Source organism: Oncorhynchus tshawytscha, linkage group LG06 (genome assembly GCF_018296145.1).
Source record: "Oncorhynchus tshawytscha isolate Ot180627B linkage group LG06, Otsh_v2.0, whole genome shotgun sequence".
Lineage (NCBI taxonomy): Eukaryota > Metazoa > Chordata > Actinopteri > Salmoniformes > Salmonidae > Oncorhynchus > Oncorhynchus tshawytscha.
The window spans coordinates 23,547,417-23,565,913 of record NC_056434.1 but is presented as its reverse complement, the minus strand read 5'-3'; the positions used below and the strand labels follow the sequence as shown (position 1 = coordinate 23,565,913).

The window sequence follows — 18,497 nt, the reverse complement described above, 5'->3', positions numbered from 1 at the left end:
GTTGTCTTCTAAAGGGTTCAGACTGAGAAAAGGCCTCATTATAGCAATTCCAATTTTGCCGAAAGAGCGAATGAGTTTCATAACGTCCCTTTAATGTTTGTCTTCCAACGTCCTGGGACTGAAGGAAAAACATTTTTCAGAGCAAATGTTTTGTAACTGAAGGTGTGTGTAGGGATTAAAGTCCAAAAGAGTCATCTCAGCCCTGTCAGTAAATGGAGTACACAAGAAAAGCCATAACATAAGCATGTTTACAGTAAACATGACATTGCTAAGGAGCTTTAGCTGAACATATTCTCAGTCTCATAGTAGCACAATGTTTGCAAGACTTCCATGTCATTCAAAATAACCTCATCCAATAATTTACATTACATCAGAATAGAACACTTGGGCTGCATGTCAGAGCAGAAACTATACCATGAAGTCCAAGGAACTGTCCGTAGATCTGAGATATAATTATGCTGGGGCATATATCTGGGAAACTATTTCTAGTGTTAAGTTTCCAAGAGCACAGTGGCTGAGCAACTGGGCATGAAGGACTTTGGTCAGGAACCCAATTTAAATAAGTTCATTGGGCCCTAATCTATGGATTTCACATGAATGGACAGGGGCACTGCCATGGGTGAGCCTAGGAGGGCATAGGCCCAGCCACTGGGGAGCCAGGTCCAGCCAATCAGAATGAGTTTTTCCACACAAAAGGGCTTTAATTACAGATAGAAATACTCCTCAGTTTCATCAGCTGTCCGGGTGGCTGGTTTCAGATGATCCCGCAGGTGAAGAAGCCAGATGTGGAGGTCCTGGGCTGGAGTTGTTACGTGGTCTGCAGTTGGATGTTATGCCAAATTCTCTAAAATGATGGAGGTGGCATATGGTGGAAAAATGAACATTCACTTATCTGGCAACAGCTCTGGTGGACATTCCTGCAGTCAGCAGGCCTATTGCACTCTCTCAACTTGAGACATCTGTGTCATTGTGTTGTGACAAAACTGCACATTTTAGAGTTGCCTTTTATTGTCCCCAGCACAAGATGCATCTGTGTAATGATCATGCTGTTTAATCAACTATTTGATATGTCAGGGGGATGGATTGTCTTGGCTCACTGACAGGGATGTAAACAAATTTATGCACAACATTCTAAAGAAATAAGCTTTTTTGTGAGCATAGAACATTTCTGGGATCTTTTTTTTTAGCTCATGAAAGATGGGACCAACACTTACATGTTGTGTTTCATATTTTTGTTAAATATATTTGGCCTGAATGCAAAGCGCCGTCTGGGGAGAACTAGGCCACAGCTCATCACCCGTCGAATATAATCCCTACCGTGAAGCATGGTGGTTGCAACATCATGCTATGGGGATGCTTTTCAGCGGTAGGAACTGTGAGACTGGTAAGGATAGAAGGAACATGAATGGAGCCAAATACAGGCAAATCCTAGATGAGAACCTGCTTCAGAGTGCAAACAACCTTCGGTTGGGCGAATGAGCCCAAGCATACAGCCAAAGTAACGCTGGAATGGCTTCAGAACAAGAATGTGAAAGTCCTTGAGTGGTCCAGCCAAAACCCAGACTTGAATCCCATTGAAAGTTTGTGGAAAGACTTGAAGAATGCTGTTCTCCGGAAGAATGGGAGAAAATCCCCAAATTCAGATGTGCAAAGCTTATACAGACAAACCCAAGACGACTCAAGGCTGTAATCACCGACAAAGGTGCTTCTACAAAATATAGACTCGGGTGTGACTACTTATGTAATAGAGATATTTAATCTTCAATAAATTTGCTAACATTTCTAAAAACATGTTTTCACCTTGTCAGTATGGGTTATTATGTATAGATGGGTGAGAGGGAAAAAATCTATTTAATCCATTTTGAAGTTGGGCTGTAAACAACAAAATGTGGAATAAGTCCAGGGGTATGAATACTTTCTGAAGGCACTGTATATATATATATATTTTAAAAATGGTTTAGGCCGACAGGCCCAAGCATCCGACAGCGAGAGGGGGGAGAGACAATATTCTCTGAATGGCCAATTCGCGCTGCTTTGGTGTACTACTCTGCTCTGTCTAGCCTACATTCCTCTTGCGTTCTGTATAACATATTTATTGAAATAGGCAAGCCTTTATTAATATGAAGCCTTTCATAAAACAAGATTATAGCAAATAGGAATAGGTAAATTACTCAGAATGTCACTGAGCTGCCCTGCCCGACTCCGTTATTTATTGCGCGGCGCTAGTCAAGTTCAAATAGGCTAAACCAGGGGTCATCAGCCCTGTTCCTGGAGAGCCACTGTCCTTTTCTCTCCAACCCCAGTTGTAACTAACCTGGTTCAGGTTATCAACCAAGTATTAGGGTTGGTTTAAAAACCTACAGGATGGTAACTCCAGAAACAGGGTTGGAGACCCCTGGGCAAAAAAGTTGTCTGTCACATCACAATATTGTCACCATTGGCAATGACTGTCGATTATACGATACTATCATAATATCGCTAAACCCCATATTGTACTCAACGGTATACTCTTATCATCAGGTATACATATTTATGATCATGCACCATTCTCTTCTTATAGCAAACAACAGCAAGTTTCTGTCTGACTTTAGGATACGACATGGTAGCCGTCTGCAAGTGGATGACTTTCTGCAGGATTACACACTCCTGGTTAACGTGATTCACTGGTAAGAGAGAATGTATTTCTCTGTGCTGTATAGGCCTTTGCATTTTCATGACTAATGCAAATTTGTTTCCTTAATGTAAATGTATTTCTGCGCTTGTCTGGAAAAGTGAGGACTTGGAGAAGGATGTGGAGTTTGAGGTGGTGGGTGACGCCCCTGACAAAGCCCCAACCCCACCCGGTGCACAAGAGGACAAGAATGTTGCCAACGGCAACAAAGACTGCAGAACCGTCCACCTCTTCAAAAGGTGAGCAAAACTGACATTGACTACAGAGATGGACTGTTTTAAACTGTCTAATAATCAAAATCCTGGTCAGAAGTCACCGGTCCTGTCCTTTTAAACCATTTTGTTTATGGTACTGAGAATCATGTGCAGCTATGTTTATTTTGTAGCTGAACGTAAACTCTAAAATGGTACATGTCGATCGTCTCTCGTCTGACTTTCTCTTGATTTCCTTTCTCCTCTTAGCCCCTGCTGAGCAGGACGATGTTCTGATAGTTGATTCAGACGAGGAGGAGCCGTCCTCCAGCACTATGGATGTACGCATGGAGTCAGGAGGCCACAAGAGGAAGCTCCATGATGCTGAGACAGGCGAGACTTCATCCAAGCGCCAACGCCTGGATCAGCCTTTGGCTGCCGATGCGGAAGATGATGACATCATTGCACTAGACTAGTATGTCTCTCCTGGCCCCTCCCCTCTTCAGAAGGATGAAACTCTGTGTTTTCATACGCTGTTCCTCTTACCAAACATGTGTAAATATAAATGTACAAAAACTGTTAAGTGTACCAGTTTTTATTTTATTTTGGTCCATCACAGATGGATAAAATACTTTTAGCTTTTTGTATTTTTTATAATGTATTTGTCATGTCACAAGTCAGGGTGTGGTTTGTACATTTAATAACAAAAGTTTTTTTCAGCGTATTTCATCCAGTAAACACCTCCATTGAAGGAATGTAAAAAAAAAAAATAAAAAAAAAGTGATCAAACCCAATCATTTCTTTGAGTCAAGCGTTGACTGAATTTTCTTTGTAATTGTTAACCATTGACCACTTGCAGGGTGATTTTCTTTGTCACAGCTGGTTAAAAAATAAATTGTACTGGAGTTTGTTACTTTATTTATACATATTTCATGTGGTTTATAGTTGGAGCCATCATATCCAGGCCTCAACCTCCCTTTGGACCAAATAGATAACGACACAATAAACACACATCTAATGACCCCAAAATTGTTTTTTTTAAGCTTTAGCATACACATTATTACTGGTATACAGTATTTGTTTGGAACATCAGTACTTTGGCTTGTTTTTACTGGACACACCACCAAATTTCAATTTGCTAACTTATTTGTGGTACTTTTTTGGGGGGGGGGGAGCGAAAGAGCGAATGAGTTTCATAACGTCCCTTAAATGTTTGTCTTCCAACGTCCTGGGACTGAAGGAAAAACATTTTTCAGAGCAAATGTTTTGTAACTGAAGGTGTGTGTAGGGATTAAAGTCCAAAAGAGTCATCTCAGCCCTGTAGGTAAATGGAGTACACAAGAAAAGCCATAACATAAGCATGTTTACAATAAACATGACATTCCTAAGGAGCTTTAGCTGAACATATTCTCAGTTCCATAGTAGCACAATGTTGCACAACATTTGCAAGACTTCAATGTTATTCAAAATAACCTTAACCAATAATTTACATTAAATCAGAATAGAATACTTGGGCTGTTTGTAAAGATGCATGTGTGTTCATCCACAATTGGAAACGACACAGTCAATGAATGAGTTTTTGTTATAGAGAAAGCACTGCACATTTGACCATGTATCGTATTGAAGATCATGAGGCGCAGATGAATTGTGCTGTTATGACATATGACAAGAACCACACAGACATTTCAACAAAACTAAGTAAAAAAGTACACCAAATATCTCTGTCACGGGTCTAGATCTAGCGCATGTTGTTTGAAACGCCTCTCAGAGGATAAAGCCGATTGGTCGAAAGTCTTACACGAGCCCCACTCAACGATCTCTTCCTTTTGGAACCACATTATCGCAAACACGTTACAAACAATATTTCACCTTCATTGATTCGGAGCGTTCGATAGCAGTAGGTAGCCAATATAAATCGCCGCGGTGTTAAAGTAAGCACGCATCAACAGGTCAAGTGTAAAACCTTTGGAATTTACGTGAATGTTTCAATCGTGTGAAAGCTTGTCTATTTTCCAGATCAATCAAGCGATAGTGTGGAGAGAGCCAGCCGGCAGCCATCCGAAACTGTCAGTGTGGAAGAAGAGGGGCCATAACGCAACTCCCGTTGTTGTTTCTGACTGAAAACATATGAAACCGAACGACTCGGGAGACGGGAGCAGTTTTAATTCGACGTTTTGCCTTACCTGAAAAGATAACACAACAGCTCATTTTGACTCTCGCAAACTTCGAGTAGCCTGTTCGGAGAACCGTGGTCATGGTGGCTCTCTCATCGATCGTAAACCCACTTGCCCGGCATCTGCAGAGACATGTCATCAAGCAAACTAAAGGTCAACGGTTGATACCTGTGAGAAGATGCAACCTCACTGCATGTTCAAGCAAATATGTGCTTTCAGCGTGTAAGTGTCGAAACTTTAAAAGTACGGTAGCTTTCATCATATTACAGCTGAATTATCATTAGTTGCAGTTGAATTCGCTAGCTGTTTGCTCTTCATTTCACAAGACTAGAACAATGACATTAATGTTCAGTCCAGCTGCCCGCTGAGATTACATGAGAAATAAGACCGTTTCAATCGCTCAAGCAATAGTAACATAAATGGCTACGCTGTAAAGTTGTAATCGAAATCCACAATGTCTACATTACTAAAGGGTTAATTAATGGCGTTGTTTTGATCGCAACGGGTGCACAAAGAATACATAGAAACCAAGGACTGGATTTCTGCATGAGTGAATTGGCGTCACATTTTCAGGGGGAAATAGTTCATTCTAAACTTCTTGCCGGGTACTGGTTTTGATTGTAACTCTGGTGTGTACATACACATGTCAATTTGATCATAACTGTGATCACAATTTATGTTTATCTTTTGTATTTTCTTTTCTAACTTGGCCTATTTTACACTGCATGTTTGTTTTATGGTCTTGTCTTTACTCAAGACATTCATAAGGCCTGACTTTTCTCTCCAGAACCCAAGGCATTATGCATTATTCCAAGGGTTCTCAGATATAAGCACTGCATACCGGTGGGAACATGTGAACTAAAATCCCAGCGCTCTGTTTTAATGTTTAGAACCATCAATCATTGCTTGCATTACGGTTTTTGAAACATATGGAATTTGTTTCATACTGTATAAGCGAGAAATAATATAAAACAACTATTTATTCACTTAATGTAGCAGATTTGCACAGATCCATATGGCTGTGTGTGCATCCAGCTGACAAACTACACTTCCGCTACACCTTCTCCCCAGTTACGCTTAGCACAGGTGGTCGCCTCTGTCTTCCGTAAACAAGCATTAACAAAGATGTTCGCTGGGCTTCTTCCACAACGATCCCGACAAACCATTTCTGTATGAACCTCGCTTTGTGCAGTGGGGCATTGTCATGCTGAAACAGGAAAAGGCCTTCCCTAAACTATTGCCACAAAGTTGGAAGCACAGAATTGTCTAGAATGTCATTGTATACTGTAGCGTTAAGATTTCACAACTGGAACGAAAAGGCCTAGCCCGAACCATGAAAAACAGCACCAGACCATTATTCCTCCTCCACCAAACTTTACAGTTGGCACTATGCATTGGAGCAGGTAGTGTTCTCTTGGCATTCACCAAACCCAGATTTGTCTGTCGGACTGCCAGATGGTGAAGCGTGACTCATTACCACAGAGAAAGTGTTTCCACTGCTCCAGAATCCAATGGCGGCAAGTTTTACACAATGTTTGTCTATGGAGATTGCATGGGTGTTTGCTCAATTTTATACACCTGTCAGCAACGGGTGTGGCTGAAATAGCCATACCCGTCCACATACTTACTTCATGAATATCTAGCAGATTGTAACGAGTAATGTGATCTATTAGTCATTGCAGGATAGCTACTGTTTGGCGTATCACAGAGAATTTTCGATCAACTTTAACTTAGCGACACTATCTTCGTCCTCGATTCGGTCAAACATATCTTCTAATAGGTCTGTGTTCAGTTGCAGGTGGTTCGTTCAAATTTAGAAAATGCTAGTAAGGATAGGCCCTTTTTTTTCAGGTACAGTAGCAAAATGGATAATTGTTAATACATTTTTCCATTAAATACCTTTTCCAAACGACCTTTGTCGTAGGTTAAGCATTCACATAGGTTAAGCATTCACAGTCCCATTGGCAGAGCGGTCAGTGACTGATGTAAATTGCATCATAGGCAGTTATTGTTTTGCAGCCCAATGGCAAAACCAGGAAGTCGTAGTAGATTTATTTTAACGCCAGAAGATGTACATCTATGAAACGTTCCATTCAGAGCTGAACTAGTGTCTCCCATTCCTGCTGCGGAGTAGACCTGGTGGGCTGCCAATACATTCCGCGAGTCTGTTTCTGTAGCCTACCCACATTTTGCTTATCCTGTAATTTCCTTTCAATAGGAGTTACTGAAGGAAGTGTCTCTTTTTCCTCCTGCTTTTTAAATTTCTTAAACGGAATCAACGGAGGAGGCTTAGACTACTGGTCTCACAAAGTTTTCAGAATTGCTTGTCTACTTTGAGACATTTGATCTTGTGTTATTTGGGAATTTGACTTATTGCCTATTTTAGAATGCAGGAAGCTGGAGAGTACACTATGAAAAGTAAGTGTCAGCATTTCTTACAGTAGGCTAAGCAATAGGACCTAATGTGATTTACTAAAGACAAGCTGCTGTTTTACATTTTACTATCAGACTAGATTTAAATCCCCTCTCTCATGCTTTGACTCCAGTGCATCCGATGTGGCAGGGACCACTTGTTGCTCCTGGGGGCAACAGACAATCTCCGATCGATATTCGGGTGCGCAAGAGTGTGTTTGATCCGCATCTCAAGCCGCTGACCCCGGATTACGACCCCAGGACATGTTCACAGATATGGAACAACGGGTACTCATTCCTGGTTGAGTACGATGACACCACCGACAAATCCAGTAAGCAGTTTCTGTTCTGCTGCGTGACCTCCTGATTTAAAACTGCAATGCCTGCCACGTGGAACATGATTATGATTTACATTTAGGTATCCCTGCTCTTGGCTTATTTCTCAACATCATGGTCTTAACTTATTGTTTAGACAGTCTAATTACTTTAATTTTCAATCCAATATTATTTCAGAAATGTATATTTTATTAACCGCTAGACTTTACATAAATATTTATACCAAGAGGCACATTTTTTTTGAACAGTAGGCTAATTATTCTGTAATTTAATTCTTAGTTCTGCTTTTCATGTGTGTTTGTGTGAGAAGAGGATACATATGTTTTAACAAGTATGTTTATATAATAATGTTTAACTCGCCACAGCTGTTGTGTGTATTAATTTGCGGTTTCTTCTCATTATTGTATGCGTCTCTAACACAACATTGATGAGTGGTTGATTTCTTCTCGTCGCTCTCTCCCTCTCAGCACTTAAAGGGGGTCCTCTGGAGGACAACTTCCGGCTGTGTCAGTTCCACTTCCATTGGGGGGAGAGCAACGCATGGGGCTCTGAGCACACAGTGGACCGCCGCCTCTTCCCTGCGGAGGTAGCTACTGCACGTCCTCTTACTTAACAGAGAGTGTCTGTATTTAAATGCTAACTTTGTTGAATGACTCTAGCTATGCTATAGTAAGAACCTCCTAACATGTCAAGTCTAATAGAGTCATAGTCTTCAGGAGACTGTGGCATGGAACGGTAGATAGTAGGTACTGCTTAGTCATCAAGTCAATGCTGATGCCCTAGCCAATCCATGACGACATTGGCATGCAATTTCTGTGACAGGGGGATTGTGCTGTTGGAAACCTCTACGTATAGAAGAACAGAATGCATTCTGTTCTATCATTAAGGCCCACTTTTTAATGTGTGATCTATTTTCATATTTTTCCACTCACCTAAAGCATACTTATGCAATAGAGGGAGTACTACTGTATGTCTGGGGGAGGGTGCCATGCCAAGCTGGCGTTAGTGGCTGTGAGAATCTGACCATGTCAGGGTTCTCAACAATCCCCAGGTGCAGTGTGTGTACAGAGGCTCAAGTTACGATTACAGCACACAACTCACTCTGTGTGCCTAATAGGAGCACACCACAGTGGGTAACCGAGATAATGGATCCTTCTCAGTTTACTTATTGGGTTGTACCATTCTTTATAGAAATCTCCCCAGATCCCAGGGTGAATAGGGATCTGTGGTGTAAGTATGGGTAGGGTTGGGTTGGACACGCCGATGGAGTAAAACAAAGAGCAGCTGCATGTGACCTCAGGGTCAGACGATGCTCCGTTTGGTTTAATAGCTACTGATACCCGTCTGTTCAGGATGGAGGATTTTGGGGTGGATTTTCATTCAGAATCTGCTAATTTTTTGTTGTTACAGTTTTGATAATTGATTGTTCTACCACGAAGGTAACCGTTTATCTTGAGAATGATATTAAAGATTCATAATTATCCAGCAGCAAATATAATCTGTGACACATTGCATTTGAATTCTCTGGGTGTGTGGATAAATAGGTTCTAATTAATGTATGGCATTGCCTTTTCTGTTGATAGCTCCACATGGTCCACTGGAACTCTGATAAGTACAGCCGGTTTGAGGAGGCGGTGATGGAGGAGAATGGACTGGCTGTTATCGGGGTTTTCCTCAAGGTAACTTATTGCTTCTTGTTAACATAGCGAAGCATCCCTACCACATGCAACCCACCACCACTGTCATACATACAGTTGAAGTCGGAAGTTTACACACTTAGTTTGGAGTCATTAAAACTCATTTTCCAACCACTGCACAAATTTATTGTTAACAAACTATAGTTTTGGCAAGTCGGTTAGGACATCTACTTTGTGCATGACACAAGTAATTTTTCTAACAATTGTTTACAGACAGATTATTTCACTTATAATTCACTGTATCACAATTCCAGTGGGTCAGAAGTTTACATACACGAAGTTGACTATGCCTTTAAACATTTTGGAAAATTCCAGAAAATTATGTAATGGCTTTAGAAGCTTCTGATAGGCTGATTGACATAATTTGAGTCAATTGGAGGTGTGGATGTATTTCAAGGCCTACCTTCAAACTCAGTGCCTCTTTTTTTTTTAACCTTTATTTAACCAGGCAAGTCAGTTAAAAACACGTTCTTATTTTCAATGACAGCCTGGGAACAGTGGGTTAACTGCCTGTTCAGGGGCAGAACAACAGATTTGTAATTGTCAGCTCGGGGTTTTGAACTTGCAACCTTCCGGTTACTAGTCCAACGCTCTAACCACTAGGCTACCCTGCCGCCTCTTTGCTTGACATCATGGGAAAATCAAAAGACATCAGCCAAGACCTCAGGAAAATAAATTGTAGACCTCCACAAATCTTGTTAATCCTTGGTAGGAATTTCCAAACGCCTAAAGGTACCACGTTCATCTGTACAAACAATAGTACGCAAGTATAAACACAATGGGACCACGCAGCCATCATACCGCTCAGGAAGAGGACGTGCTCTGTCTCCTAGAGATGAACGTACTTTGGTGCGAAAAGTGCAAATCAATCCCAGAAAAACTGCAAAGGACCTTGTGAAGATGCTGGAGGAAACCGGTACAAAAAGTATCTATATCCACAGTAAAACGAGTCCTATATCGACATAATCTGAAAGGCTGCTCAGCAAGGAAGAAGCCACTGCTCAAAAAAAAACGCCAAAAGCCAGACTACGGTTTGCATCTGCACATGGGGACAAAGATCATACTTTTTGGAGAAATGTCCTCTGGTCTGAAGAAACAAAAATAGAACTGTTTGGCCATAATGACCATCATTATGTTTGGAGGAAAAAGGGGAAGGCTTGCAAGCCGAAGAACACCATCCCAACCGTGAAGCACGTGGGTGGTTGCATCATTTTGTTGGGGTGCTTTTCTGCAGGAGGGACTGGTGCACTTCACAAAATAGATGTCATCATGAGGTAGGAAAATTGTGTATATATTGAAGCAACATTTCAAGACAGGAAGTTAAAGCTTGGTCGCAAATGGGTCTTCCAAATGGACAATGACCCAAAGCATACTTCCAAAGTTGTGGCAAAATGGCTTAAGGACAACAAAGTCAAGGTATTGGAGTGTCTATCACAAAGCCCTGACCTCAATCCTAATGAAAATTTGTGGGCAGAACTGAAGAAGTGTGTGCTACCAAATACTAATTGAGTGTATGTAATCTTCTGACCCACTGGGAATGTGATGAACGAAATAAAAGCTGAAATAAATCACTCTACTATTATTCTGACATTTCACATTCTTAAAATAGTGGTGATCCTAACTGACCTAAGACAGGGAATTTTTACTATGATTAAATGTCCGGAATTGTGAAAAACTGAGTTTAAATGTATTTGGCTAAGGTTTATGTAAACTTCCGACTTCAGCTGTACACGTCATATACACACCATTTCAATATTTACTGACATTGAAATGTAAACACCCCATGCAGTGAATGTAAACACACAGCACATGCCTGACAGAAGGACTCAGTGCTCAGACACAGATTATTTTCCTCCTCAGATAGGGAAGAGACACGAGGGACTGCAGAAACTAGTAGATGTCTTACCTGCTGTCAGACACAAGGTGAGTTCAATGATTGACCACTTAAACCATGCAGGTGATTTTGTTGCCAAGGTTTCAGAGAGAACGTTTCAAGCAGGGGTTATATGTCGCTGAGTTTCTGAGAAGGCCGCCCAAAGCTTAAGAACATAAAGTAGTCAGTGCTGTACGACTCAGGTTGGTATTCTAGACAAGCCTCTCTCCGGTGGCGCACACATGACATTTGTGTGACTATTGGAGTGCGAATTACACCATGCTATTTGGGGGATTCTCTATCAAATTTATCGGCGTAATAAATTACCTTTTAATGACCTTTTAATGTGGCATGAACACAACCAGTCATATGTTCATCTGATTGTCAAACAAATCACTTCAAAAAGTAGGCATGTTGGTCCACTCCAAAATAATTCCAGCATCCAAACTAGAGGTGGACCGATTATGATTTTTCAACGCCGATACCGATTATTGGAGGACCAAAAAAGCTGATACTGATTAATCGGCTGATTTCTTCTTCTTTTTTACATATTTTTTAAAATTTAGATTTATTTTTTTATTATTATTATTATTTTTTTCATGTATTTGTAATAATGACAATTACAACAATACTGAATAAACACTTATTTTAACTTAATACATCAATTTAGCCTCAAATAAATAATGAAACATGTTCAATTTGGTTTAAATAATGCAAAAACAAAGTGTTGGAGAAGAAAGTAAAAGTGCAATATGTGCCATGTAAGAAAGCTAACGTTTAAGTTCCTTGCTCAGAACATGAGAACATATGAAAGCTGGTGGTTCCTTTTAACATGAGTCGTCAACATTCCCAGGTAAGAAGTTTTAGGTTGTAGTTATTCTAGGAATTATAGGACTATTTCTCTCTATACCATTTGTATTTCATTAACCTTTGACTATTGGATGTCCATTCTTATAGGCACTTTAGTATTGCCAGTGTAACAGTATAGCTTCCGTCCCTCTCCTCGCCCCTACCTGGGCTTGAACCAGGAACACATCGACAACAGCCACCCTCGAAGCAGCGTTACCCATGCAGAGCAAGGGGAACAACCACTCCAAGTCTCAGAGCGAGGGACATTTGAAACGCTATTAGTGCGCACCCCGCTAACTAGGTAGCCATTTCACATCGGTTACACCAGATTTACCTCGGGAGTTGATGGGCTTGAAGTCATAAACAGCGCAATGCTTGAAGCACAACAAAGAGCTGCTGGCAAAAACGCACGAAAGTGCTGTTTGAATGAATGCTTACGAGCCTGCTGGTGCCTACCATCGCTCAGTTAGACTGCTCTATCAAATCATAGACTTAGTTATAACATAACACACAGAAATACGAGCCATAGGTCATTAATATGGTCGAATCCGGAAACTATCATCTCGAAAACAAGACTTTTATTCTTTCATTGAAATACGGAACCGTTCCGTATTTTATCTAACGGGTGGCGTCCATAAGTCTAAATATTCCTGTTACATTGCACAACCCTCAATGTTATGTCATAATTACGTCAAATTCTGGCAAATTAGGCTGCCCAAACTGTTGCATATACCCTGACTCTGTGTGCAATGAACGCAAGAGAAGTGACACATTTTCACCTGATTAATATTGCCTGCTAACCTGGATTTCTTTTAGCTAAATATGCAGGTTTAAAAAATATATACTTCTGCGTATTGATTTTAAGAAAGGCATTGATGTTTATGGTTAGGTACACATTGGAGCAAGGACAGTCCTTTTTCGCGAATACGCACCGCATTGATTATATGCAACGCAGGACACGCTAGATAACTATACATGGTTGATGATATTACTAGTTTATCTAGTGATTTTGATAAGTTTAACGCTATCTTATAAAAAAACTATCTAGCAATTTGCTTTGGCTTACTGCATTCGCATAACAGGCAGGCTCCTCGTGGAGTGCAATGAGAGGCAGGTGGTTAGAGCGTTGGACTAGTTAACTGTAAGGTTGCAAGATTGAATCCCCGAGCTGATAAGGTAAAAATCTGTCGTTCTGCCACCGAACAAGGCAGTTAACCCACCGTTCCTAGGCCGTCATTGAAAATAAAGTGTTCTTAACTGACTTGCCTAGTTAAATAAAGATTAAATAAAGGTGTAAAAAAATAAAATAATAATAATCGGTGTCCAAAAATAGCGATTTCCGATTGTTATAAAAACTTGAAATCGGCCCAAATTAATCGGCCATTCCGCTGTTTGACTGTTAATAGATTTGTTACAAAGCACCAAAATTGTTCCTAGTGTCATTCTGCGATTTCCATTGATTATTCTTACATTAATTGATGCGTCTTGCTGACAAATTGATATTTTTTTGTAGCCTGAAAATTTGGGACACTTGAAATGGGGCTGAAACTGTCCCGGGAAAAACGGGATGGTCACCCTAACACACATGGTCAACTTACTAGACTAGCCTACAATGTAATGTGTATTAGCATGATTTTCAAATAGGCCTACCAGTAGTCAGTGATGTAGTGTTTAAAATGAAAAAAGTAACACTTTCAATGCATTAAAAAAAAGGTGGGTAAACAACATTTACTTGCGTTTATCCTTCACTAGGCCTACACACCTACCGGTAGCCTACCCCCTCAGCCAAGGCCATTTCAAACACACGCTACGTAGGTAGCTTACATTCAATATAATACAGTTGAATCAAAACATGTTTTGCACCCTAGTTCATGAATTGTCATGAGTTCATGTTTGGAGTCTTCACAGATAATGGGACATAACAGTACCTTTCTTTCCTTATGTTAATGACATTTGACAGTGTTGTTATTTATTAAGTATTTAACAATTGAATTAGAATATTGAACTTAAACCCTATACAAATAATGGATCTTGGAGATCTGGGAAAGTCCACTAAGTCTAACATTTCATTATGTGATGTTTCGCAGTGAAAACAGTTCTCATGGGCACACAAATCCAAAGTAATGTAGGCCTATGGCATTGCAAAACCGAATGCTTTTAACCGGAGGAGTCAACTACTGTTATTAAGGTAAACTTGTTGGCTGGATTGGATGCGCATTGGTGTCTAGCTGTAGGCTAGTTGTCTAGTGATATTGTCGACCATCAGGTGATCCAGTAAAGAAAACCAATATTGATAGAAAATAATAAATGGTCTGGTACTTCTGGCCACTGTTGGCAGGGAGAACACCAGTACCTGCGCACACCTAAAAAACAGCAATGAGTGCTTTAAGCAGCTGACTGACAAAAGCAAACAATGATAAATCAATGGATAAATCTAATGCATTGGAATAAAGACAGGCTATTTTTATCAAGGCTGCATGGCAAACAAATGGCGAAAAATGACAAAGTATCTATGCTGAAAGGAGCTCGGCTGAAGCTGAAATTCAGCACTAGTCTACTGGATGGACAGCACCGCCACAGAAATAAATGGTTTAAACCATGACCAACCATGAGTTGGGGGTGTACGTTTCATATTTACCACTGCATTTTAAACAAATAGGAGAATGGTTAAATTAGCATTATTTAGAGCCCCCCCCCTCCCACACACACACACACACACACACACTCCCCTTGTTACCTTCCAGAAGTATTACTGCAAAGGAACTTACTGTATGATCTGAGATGGGGAGACTGTCAACTTTAACTTCTGTCTAGTGGCCATGAGTCAAATTACATGCCTCTACAATTTTTTTTTTTTTTTTTTTAACCTTTTATTTAACTAGGCAAGTCAGTTAAGAACAAATTCTTATTTACAATGACTTACCAAAAGGCCTCCTGCAGGGATGGGGGCCTGGGATTAAAATAAATAAATACAATATAAATCTAGGACAAAACACAGATCACAAGCGACACTACATAAAGAGAGACCTAAGACAACATAGCAAGGCAGCAACACATGACAACACAGCATGGTAGCAGCACAAAACAGGGCACAGTCAACAGCACAATGGTCAAGAAGGTAGACAACAATGCATCACACATTAAGGTTGGGAAATGGCAATTATTATTATATGACTTATGACACGGTTGGCAGCACCATGTGACCCTTTCCTCTTTCCCTTTTTACACCTTAGGACAGTGTTGTTGAGTTCACTAGGTTCGACCCAGCCTGCCTACTGCCCACTAACATTGATGATTACTGGACGTATGCAGGGTCACTGACCACGCCTCCTCTGACTGAAGCAGTGACCTGGATTATCATGAAGCAGCACATCGAAGTCAGCCATGACCAGGTTAGTGTGTGAGTGAGAGTGTGTGCATGTGTGTAGTAAAAAGGAATGTTAGAACTACTGGTGGACTACACTTTAGTGACTTCACTCAGCTGTTCCATGTCTGCTTAACACATTCTCTCCCTGTCCGGTCTCTTCCTCAGCTGGCTGTGTTTCGGAGCCTTCTCTTCACCTCAGCAGAGGAGGAGGTGCAGAAGAGCATGGTCAACAACTTCCGTGTGCAGCAGTCGCTGCAGGGCCGCACTGTGCGTTCTTCGTTTACCCCCTTCCTGAAGGAGGAGCAACCGGCAAAGGGTCCACACACAGGCCACTGACCTTTACTCAGAGACTAACTTGGACCCTTCAAACCAAAATAATGCAATATCCTGGGAAGCACATTTTTGGCTAACAAAGTCTTACGTTTGACTCTACAGAAGTCATACTGCTGGCATCTTTCCAAGCGCTTATGCATTCAGAAAGCACTCTGATTTCACTTAAGTGCCAGGGATTTTATAATTCCAATGTCACCATCTAAAAGCTGTTTTGTTGACCATCCTTGTCACTAGACAGCTGTCTCACTGCCTGCTGTCCTATCAATAAGTGAAAGGCATCATCAACACAGGGCAGGTGTATTGCTGTAGTCTATGCTAACAGATTTTTTTAAACCCCTGTCTCTTAGGTGAATATATTTTTTTCTAGATGCTCTGAATGTTTAAGTTGTAAACCTTTTTTATTCAGTCCTTAACAGTCCCACTTGAAATGCTTCCAGAAACCAATGAGGGATAATGCTGAAATACAGGTAACTGTCAAAATAAAGGAAAACACCAACATGTATTGTCTTTAAGTTGGGCCACCACAGCTTTAATGTACAAGTGTCTGGAAGTCTTGGAAGGATGCGACACCATTCTTCCATGAGAAATTCCAGAATTTTTTGTTTTCCTCCAGGATCTCCCATAAGTGTTTAATTGAGTTGAGATCTGGTTACTGAGATGGCTATGGCATATGGCTTACATCATTTTTATGCTCAAAACATTCAGTGACCACTCGTGCCCTGTGGATGGGGTTATTGTCATCCTATGGGGACGTAGCCAAAATAATACATCACCCTAAGTAAGCATGATGGGCTGTTACCTGCTTAATTAACTCAGGAAGTGCACCCGTGGAAGCATCTGCTTTCAATATACTTTGTTTCCCTCATTTACTCAAGTGTTTCCATTATTTTCTCAGTTACCTGCACTTTTATACTATCACCGATTTAATAATCTCAAGCATAAGAATATCACCCTTGTGTATGAGCAGTACTCTTGCAGTAATTGTTCTCCTTCCTTGACAAAGTATTTGAGGTGAAGGGGCTCCATATGGATGTGGGGTTTAGTTTGAAGGTTTTAAGCTCTGAACTTGTTTACTGCACACAGCCGAAGAGATTTGGTTCATTGTATTTGGGCCTAGCTAAGGCTCCAAACTGCACAAATGAGTGTTGCTCATTGCTTTGAAAGATGTTTTAGATGCATTTGTGATTGATTTTATTACATAGTCTATTGAGTGGACTAGAATGCACATCTCACTATCTGTAACTTACAGGTGAAAATCATATGTGTAGGATCGACATCTTTTATAAGGCCTTATAAGCACAGGGACACAGGCATTTGTTACAACTAATATGCAGAACTATTTTGTTGATATAGCAAACATCTGTATTTTAGCATGGGTGTCTAGGCATATTTCCTCTTGTAATCAAATTGTTCTGTTCTACTAAACAGGAATCTACCATAGTGCCTTCTATTTTATGCATCATACTGACACATGGCGGTCACCTCTGTTCTCATAGATCAATTGCTCATGGCAGTGTGTATTCTGTTGGGGCTTGCTGGTCTAACGCATATCGATAATATTCTGCCCCTACCAAGCTTAACAGTCTGTCAATTTGTATGTTTGCCAGTTTCTGGTTTAGGCGCTGGGAGAGTTAAGAGAGGGTATCACATCATGCATCATTAACCTGTTATCTTGTTGGTTCTGTATTTATTTATTGGTGGAGGTCGGTAGGTTTTTACTTGCCTTTTTAGAAGCACACAGACAGGAATCATTCTCCTGATATTTGTATTTCATTTCTTGAGACTTAAGCTTTTTCTGTATTTTATCTATATATATATATATATATATATAAAATTTGAGATTTTAAAGTTCCCAGCAGAACTGGATAGGGATTACAGTGGAACCAACTACATGCATCAACTTTAAAACATAACTACACTTAATGTTATGCTTTAATAGCGTTCCAAAAGGTTAACTGTAATATAAGCACTGCTATTCCCCATGTTGACACAAAACCATGAAACGTGTTACAGCAATTGTAATACCTTGCTGCCTATTTTCCATTAGCCTACTTCTAGTTGCAGTATTCTGGGTGTGCCTTCCAGTGCTTCACTATTTTCATCAAAGAAAGGGAGTGATTGAATAAAGAGAGGGGGGTGTCTTATGTTTGCAGTGTTCAGAGAATGTGAAGTAGGTGCTAAAAAGATTGGAGGAGAAAGGGATTGATTGGTTTGTTCTATAAACAGGGAATGAAAAGGGAGCAGACATTGAGGCAACATTGGTATTGTTTGTTCTATAAAGCATTACGTGAGTGAATGGTTGTCTTTGTGATCATTCAATAACAATGTTCCTGTATAAACTGTCCCTTGTGGGGCTTCTCCCTTGAAAGAGCCACCTGGCCCTCTCCCCACTAGGTCAATTGCAGAGAAGAAGTAGCTTGACACTAACCCGTTTTGAAAACTGTACAGCACTGTCCAAACACAGGAACCGTAAGACTCTTGCCCTCTATACCCAAATGACACTTGCCTGTTTCACTGCGTTCCCTATGAAATTAAAGATGGCATTTTGTTACACCAGAGTTTAGGGGAACAATGTTGGGGTACAGGGAGGATTT

At 40.6% G+C, this 18,497-nt stretch overlaps 2 protein-coding genes across 4 annotated transcripts; both read left to right on the top strand.

Annotated features, from left to right (window-relative positions):
• Positions 1-2,523: 2,523 nt before the first annotated feature.
• LOC121846667 (SUMO-activating enzyme subunit 2-like) lies at positions 2,524-2,929 on the top strand. The gene is made up of 2 exons (XM_042323086.1): positions 2,524-2,666; positions 2,773-2,929. The coding sequence occupies exons 1-2, from the start codon at positions 2,533-2,535 to the stop codon at positions 2,912-2,914; spliced, it is 276 nt and encodes a 91-aa protein (XP_042179020.1). The 5' UTR covers positions 2,524-2,532; the 3' UTR covers positions 2,915-2,929.
• Positions 2,930-4,648: 1,719 nt separating this feature from the next.
• On the top strand, positions 4,649-18,199 carry LOC112252260 (carbonic anhydrase 5B, mitochondrial). Of its 3 annotated transcripts, XM_024423346.2 has the most exons (8): positions 4,649-4,793; positions 4,879-5,258; positions 7,583-7,780; positions 8,252-8,370; positions 9,368-9,463; positions 11,342-11,404; positions 15,437-15,595; positions 15,736-18,199. In XM_024423346.2, exons 2-8 carry the CDS (start codon positions 5,117-5,119, stop codon positions 15,904-15,906), a joined length of 948 nt encoding a protein of 315 aa, XP_024279114.1. In that variant the 5' UTR covers positions 4,649-4,793; positions 4,879-5,116; the 3' UTR covers positions 15,907-18,199. The 3 variants fall into 3 exon arrangements, with proteins under 3 accessions (XP_024279114.1, XP_024279115.1, XP_024279116.1); XM_024423348.2 differs by lacking the exons at positions 4,649-4,793; positions 4,879-5,258 and adding an exon at positions 6,609-7,454; XM_024423347.2 differs by lacking the exon at positions 11,342-11,404 and having other exon boundaries at positions 4,649-5,258.
• The last annotated feature ends 298 nt before the right edge of the window (positions 18,200-18,497 follow it).

Excerpts from the sequence above, each read along its gene's own strand:
- LOC121846667 (XM_042323086.1), top strand. The coding sequence starts at position 2,533 with ATGATCATGCACCATTCTCTTCTTATAGCAAACAACAGCAAGTTTCTG. Across the intron at positions 2,667-2,772 it reads CTGGTTAACGTGATTCACTG|TGAGGACTTGGAGAAGGATG; the intron begins GTAAGAGAGAAT and ends TGTCTGGAAAAG.
- LOC112252260 (XM_024423346.2), top strand. The coding sequence starts at position 5,117 with ATGGTGGCTCTCTCATCGATCGTAAACCCACTTGCCCGGCATCTGCAG. Across the intron at positions 8,371-9,367 it reads GCCGCCTCTTCCCTGCGGAG|CTCCACATGGTCCACTGGAA; the intron begins GTAGCTACTGCA and ends TTCTGTTGATAG. Across the intron at positions 9,464-11,341 it reads TTATCGGGGTTTTCCTCAAG|ATAGGGAAGAGACACGAGGG; the intron begins GTAACTTATTGC and ends TTTCCTCCTCAG.